At 43.1% G+C, this 6,994-nt stretch overlaps 1 protein-coding gene across 1 annotated transcript in view; it reads right to left on the reverse strand.

Moving 5' to 3' along the window:
• Window positions 1-344: 344 nt before the first annotated feature.
• The window catches only part of LOC113811434 (serine-rich adhesin for platelets), a 12,488-nt gene continuing 5,838 nt past the window's right edge, over window positions 345-6,994 (reverse strand). The window contains exons 4-7 of the mRNA XM_070134532.1: window positions 4,754-6,991; window positions 3,239-4,657; window positions 2,255-3,034; window positions 345-2,113 (exon numbers count right to left, since the gene is read on the reverse strand). Coding sequence (XP_069990633.1) covers window positions 345-2,113; window positions 2,255-3,034; window positions 3,239-4,657; window positions 4,754-6,991 — 6,206 coding nt within the window. The remainder of the gene's footprint in view (window positions 2,114-2,254; window positions 3,035-3,238; window positions 4,658-4,753; window positions 6,992-6,994) is intronic.

Here is a 6,994-nt window from a genome sequence, read left to right on the forward strand (position 1 = left end):
TCTCTCTCTCTCTCTCTCTCTCTCTCTCTCTCTCTCTCACTCAATCTCTCTCTCGATATTTCGATCTAATAGCTTTAGCCAATGTTGAAGTATTTATGTATCGGTATCGAACTAGACAGTTCCATGTATCGATGCTCATCGCTATATGTATTTTTTCTAGTTTTTGTCTTTTCTTTTTGTGTGTGTGTGCGCGCGAATGCATGAATTGGTTATGTATATCGTAGCCTAGGTATCTCTAAAAAAAAGTACAGTAAGTTTAAAATGATCTTTAATCTTTCTATGTAAAATTCCCAGTCACATACATCTTGATAATCAAAGTACATTTCTATACTTAATCAACCCACTCATTTCGGCGGCTGCGGTAAAATAACATTAACGACGATGGAAGGATGATTTGACGACTGAGGATTTGTTGATGTCCAAGGGCTTCCGGCAGAGGAGGAGCCTTTGTTGCCAGTGAGCACTGGATATCCTACCATCCCCAGAAGTCCCTTGGGCTGAGCAGGAGAAAGGGGAAGAAAAGGAAGTGTTTGGGCTTCTGACGAGGAGCCTTCTGTACCGCGGCCAGGACCAGGGTATTTGCCTAATCCCAGCAGAGGCAGGCCAGTAGACTGAACTCTCACCTTCGAATCCGAAGCAGGTTCCACGGGCACTGAGTAGGGATAGGGTATGAAAATTATAGGCATTAAACACGGCACAAATCCTACATAGAATGCAGCGCATGATGTGGATGGCCCCATAGGTTGTTTGTCTGTTGCATTCGCAGATAATTCTGTTTCGGAACCTGGCACCTTCACAGTCAGTTCACTTGGGGAGGCATGGGGTTCTTCTGACTTTGGTGTCGAAGGAAATCCTGAAACAGGACTTGCTCGTTCCTCGGGTGCTTCTCCTATAGAACCTGGCAACTTCTTATCAGGACCTGCTGTTTCTCCTATAGAACCTGGCAAATTCTTAGGTAATTCTGTAACAGGACCTGCTTCTTCTCCTATAGAAACTGGTAAATTCTCAGGTAATTCTGTAACAGGACCAGCTGTTTCTCCTATAGAACCTGGCAACTTTTCAGGTAATTCTGTAACAGGACCTGCTGTTTCTCCTATAGAACCTGGCAACTTTTCAGGTAATTCTGTAACAGGACCTGTTAGTTCATTTCGTGGTTCTAAAACTGAACCTAGCAAATTCTCAGGTAATTTTGTAACAAGACCTGCTGCTTCTCCTGTAGAACCTGGTAAATTCTCAGGTAATTTTGTAACAGGACCTACTGCTTCTCCTATAGAACCTGGCAAATTCTCAGGTAATTCTGTAACTGGACCTGTTCCTTCTCCTATTGTACCTTGCAAATTCCCAGGTAATTCTGTAACAAGACCTGCTATTGAACCTGGCAAATTATCAGGTAATTCTGTAACAGGACTTGTTGCTTCTCCTATAAAACCTGGCAAATTCTCAGGTAATTCTGTAACAGGACCTGTTAGTTCATTTCGTGGTTCTAAAACTGAACCTGGCAAATTGTCAGGTAATTCTGTAACAGGATCTGCTAGTTCATTTCGTGGTTCTAAAATTGAACCTGGCATATTCTCAGGTAATTCTGTAACAGGACCTGCTGTTTCTCCTATAAAACCTGGCAAATTCTCAGGTAATTCTGTAACTGGACCTGTTGCTTCTCCTATAAAACCTGGCAAATTCTCAGGTAATTCTGTAACAGGACCTGTTAGTTCATTTCGTGGTTCTAAAATTGAACCTGGCATATTCTCAGGTAATTCTGTAACAGGACCTGCTGTTTCTCCTATAGAACCTGGTAAATTCTCAGGTAATTCTGTAACTGGACCTGTTCCTTCTCCTACTGTACCTGGCAAATTTTCAGTTAATTCTGTAACAGGACCTGTTGCTTCTCCTATAGAACCTGGCAAAATCTCAGGTAATTCTGTAACAGGACCTGCTGCTTCTCCTACAGAACCTGGCAAATTCTCAGGTAATTCTGTAACAGGACCTGTTGCTTCTCCTATAGAACCTGGTAAATTCTCAGGTAATTCTGTAACAGGACCTGTTGCTTCTCCTACAGAACCTGGCAAATTCTCAGGTAATTCTGTAACAGGACCTGCTGCTTCTCCTACAGAACCTGGCAAATTCTCAGGTAATTCTGTAACAGGACCTGTTCCTTCTCCTATAGAACCTGGTAAATTCTCAGGTAATCCTGTAACAGGACCTGTTGCTTCTCCTATAGAACCTGGTAAATTCTCAGGTAATTCTGTAACAGGACCTGTTCCTTCTCCTATAGAACCTGGCAAATTCTCAGGTAATTCTGTAACTAGACCTGCTGCTTCTCCTATAGAAACTCGCAAATTCTCAGGTAGTTCTGTAACTGGATCTGCTAGTTCATTTCGTGGTTCTAAACTTGAACCTGGCAAATTTTCAGGTAATTCTGTAACATTACCTACTGCTTCTCCTATAGAACCTGGCAACCTTTCAGGTAATTTTGTAACAGGACCTGGTGTTTCTCCTGTAGAACCTGGGAAATTTTCAGGTAATTCTGTAACATTACCTGCTGCTTCTCCTACAGAACCTGGCAACCTTTCAGGTAATTTTGTAACAGGACCTGGTGTTTCTCCTGTAGAACCTGGGAAATTTTCAGGTAATTCTGTAACAGGACCTGCTACTTCTCCTACAGAACCTGGCAACCTTTCAGGTAATTCTGTAACAGGACCTGGTGTTTCTCCTGTAGAACCTGGGAAATTTTCAGGTAATTCTGTAACATTACCTGCTGCTTCTCCTACAGAACCTGGCAACCTTTCAGGTAATTCTGTAACAGGACCTGGTGTTTCTCCTATAGAACCTGGTAAATTCTCAGGTAATCCTGTAACAGGACCTGTTGCTTCTCCTATAGAACCTGGCAACCTTTCAGGTAATTCTGTAACAGGACCTGGTGTTTCTCCTGTAGAACCTGGGAAATTTTCAGGTAATTCTGTAACATTACCTGCTGCTTCTCCTACAGAACCTGGCAACCTTTCAGGTAATTCTGTAACAGGACCTGTTGCTTCTCCTATAGAACCTGGCAAATTCTCAGGTAATTCTGTAACAGGACCTGCTGCTTCTCCTACAGAACCTGGCAAATTCTCAGGTAATTCTGTAACAGGACCTGCTGCTTCTCCTACAGAACCTGGCAAATTCTCAGGTAATTCTGTAACAGGACCTGTTCCTTCTCCTATAGAACCTGGTAAATTCTCAGGTAATCCTGTAACAGGACCTGCTGCTTCTCCTACAGAACCTGGCAAATTCTCAGGTAATTCTGTAACAGGACCTGCTGCTTCTCCTACAGAACCTGGTAAATTCTCAGGTAATCCTGTAACAGGACCTGTTGCTTCTCCTATAGAACCTGGCAACCTTTCAGGTAATTTTGTAACAGGACCTGGTGTTTCTCCTGTAGAACCTGGGAAATTTTCAGGTAATTCTGTAACAGGACCTGCTGCTTCTCCTACAGAACCTGGCAAATTCTCAGGTAATTCTGTAACAGGACCTGTTGCTTCTCCTATAGAACCTGGTAAATTCTCAGGTAATTCTGTAACAGGAGCTGTTGCTTCTCCTACAGATCCTGGCAAATTCTCAGGTAATTCTGTAACAGGACCTGCTGCTTCTCCTACAGAACCTGGCAAATTCTCAGGTAATTCTGTAACAGGACCTGTTCCTTCTCCTATAGAACCTGGTAAATTCTCAGGTAATCCTGTAACAGGACTTGCTGCTTCTCCTACAGAACCTGGCAAATTCTCAGGTAATTCTGTAACAGGACCTGCTGCTTCTCCTACAGAACCTGGTAAATTCTCAGGTAATCCTGTAACAGGACCTGTTGCTTCTCCTATAGAACCTGGCAACCTTTCAGGTAATTTTGTAACAGGACCTGGTGTTTCTCCTGTAGAACCTGGGAAATTTTCAGGTAATTCTGTAACATTACCTGCTGCTTCTCCTACAGAACCTGGCAACCTTTCAGGTAATTCTGTAACAGGACCTGGTGTTTCTCCTGTAGAACCTGGGAAATTTTCAGGTAATTCTGTAACAGGACCTGCTTCTGCTGTAGAACCTGACAACTTCTCAGGTAACTCTGTAACAGAACCTGCTGCTTCTATAGAACCTGGCAAATTCTCAGGTAATTCTGTAACAGGACCAGCTGCTTGACCTATAGAACCTGGCAACTTTTCAGGTAATTCTGTAACAGGACCTGTTAGTTCATTTCGTGGTTCTAAAACTGAACCTGGCAAATATTCAGGTAATTTTGTAACAAGACCTGCTGCTTCTCCTGTAGAACCTGGTAAATTCTCAGGTAATTTTGTAACAGGACCTACTGCTTCTCCTATAGAACCTGGCAAAGTCTCGGGTAATTCTGTAACAGGACCAGCTGCTTCACCTATAGAACCTGGCAACTTTTCAGGTAATTCTGTAACAGGACCTGGTATTTCTCCTGTAGAACCTGGCAAATTCTCAGGTAATTCTGTAACAGGACCTGCTGCTTCTATAGAACCTAGCAAATTCTCAGGTAATTCTGTAACAGGACCTGCTGTTTCTCCTGTAGAACCTGGGAAATTCTTAGGTAATTCTGTAACAGGACCTGCTGCTTCTCCTATAGAACCTGGGAACTTCTCTGGTAATTCTGTAACAGGACCTGCTGCTTCTCCTATAGAACCTGGCAAATTCTCAGGTAATTCTGTAACAGGACCTGCTGCTTCTCCTATAGAACCTGGCAAATTCTCAGGTAATTCTGTAACAGGACCTGCTGCTTCTCCTGTAGAACCTGGCAAATTCTCAGGAAATTCTGTGACAAGACCTGCTAGTTCATTACGTGGTTCTAAAATTGAACCTGGCAAATTCTCAGGTAATTCTGTAATAGGATCTGTTGCTTCTCCTGTAGAACCTGGCAAATTCTCAGGGAATTCTGTAACAAGACCTGCTGCCTCTCCTATAGAACCTAGCAAATTCTCAGGTAATTCTGTAACAGGACCTGCTGCTTCTCCTATAGAACCTGGCAAATTCTCAGGTAATTCTGTAACAGGACCTGCTGCTTCTCCTATAGAACCTGGCAAATTCTCAGGTAATTCTGTAACAGGACTTGCTGTTTCTCCTACTAAACCTGGCAAATTCTCAGGTAATTCTGTAACATGATCTGCTGTTTCTCCTATTGAACCTGGCAAATTCTCAGGTAATTCTGTAACAGGACCTGCTGCTTCTCCTGTAGAACCTGGCAAATTCTCAGGCAATTCTGTGACAGGACCTGCTGCTTCACCGGTAGAACCTGGCAACTTCTCAGGTAAATCTGTAACTGAACCTGCTGTTTCTCTTACTGAACCTGGCAAATTCTCAGGTAATTCTGTAACTAGACCTGCTGTTTCTCCTATAGAAACTCGCAAATTCTCAGGTAGTTCTGTAACAGGATCTGCTAGTTCATTTCGTGGTTCTAAAATTGAACCTGGCAAATTTTCAGGTAATTCTGTAACATTACCTGCTGCTTCTTCTATAGAACCTAGTAAATTTTCAGGTAATTCTGTAACAGGACCTGCTGCTTCTCCTACAGAACCTGGCAAAATTTCAGGTAATTCTGTAATAGGACCTGCTGCTTCTCCTATTGAAACTGGCAAATTCTCATGTAATTCTGTAACAGAACCTGCTGCGTCTCTTGTAGAACCTGGCAAAGTCTCAGGTAATTCTGTAACAGAACCTGCTGCGTCTCTTGTAGAACCTGGCAAAGTCTCAGGTAATTCTGTAACAGAACCTGCTGCGTCTCTTGTAGAACCTGGCAAATTCTCAGGTAATTCTGTAACAGGACCTGCTGCTTCTCCTGTAGAACCTGGCAACTTTCGAGGTAATTCTGTAACTGGACCTGGTGTTTCTCCTGTAGAACCTGGCCAATTCCTAGGTAATTCTGTAACAGGACCTGCTGCTTCTCCTATAGAACCTGGCAACTTCTCAGGTAATTCTGTAACAGGCCCTGCTGTTTCTCCTATTGAAACTGGCAAATTCTCAGGTAATTCTGTAACAGGACCTGCTGCTCCTCCTATAAAACCTGGTAAATTCTCAGGTAATTCTGTTACAGGGCCTGCTGCTTCTCCTATTGAACCTGGCAAATTCTCAGGTAATTCTGTAACAGGACCTGCTGTTTCTCCTATAGAACTTGGCAACTTCTCAGGTAATTCTGTAATAGGCCCTGCTGTTTCTCCTATTGAAACTTGCAAATTCTCAGGTAATTTTGTAACAGGACCTGCTGTTTCTCCTGTAGAACCTAGGAAATTCTCAGGTAATTCTGTAACAGGACCTGCTGCTTCTCCTGTAGAACCTGGTAAATTCTCAGGTAATTCTGTAACAAGACCTGTTGTTTCTCCTGTAGAACCTAGCAAATTCTCAGGTAATTCTGTAACAGGACCTGCTGCTTCTCCTATAGAACCTGGCAAATTCTCAGGTAATTCTGAGAGAGGACCTGGTGCTTCTCCTATAGAACCTGGCAAATTCTCAGGTAATTCTGTAACAGGACTTGCTGTTTCTCCTACTAAACCTGGCAAATTCTCAGGTAATTCTGTAACATGATCTGCTGTTTCTCCTATTGAACCTGGCAAATTCTCAGGTAATTCTGTAACAGGACCTGCTGCTTCTCCTGTAGAACCTGGCAAATTCTCAGGCAATTCTGTGACAAGACCTGCTGCTTCTCCGGTAGAACCTGGCAAATTCTCAGGTAAATCTGTAACTGAACCTGCTGTTTCTCCAACTGAACCTGGCAAATTCTCAGGTAATTCTGTAAGAGGACCTGCTGCTTCTCCTGTAGAACCTGGCAAATTCTCAGGCAATTCTGTGACAGGACCTGCTGCTTCTCCGGTAGAACCTGGCAACTTCTCAGGTAAATCTGTAACTGAACCTGCTGTTTCTCTTACTGAACCTGGCAAATTCTCAGGTAATTCTGTAACTAGACCTGCTGTTTCTCCTATAGAAACTCGCAAATTCTCAGGTAGTTCTGTAACAGGATCTG

This window comes from Penaeus vannamei, chromosome 20 (assembly GCF_042767895.1).
Source record: "Penaeus vannamei isolate JL-2024 chromosome 20, ASM4276789v1, whole genome shotgun sequence".
Classification (NCBI taxonomy): Eukaryota; Metazoa; Arthropoda; class Malacostraca; order Decapoda; family Penaeidae; genus Penaeus; species Penaeus vannamei.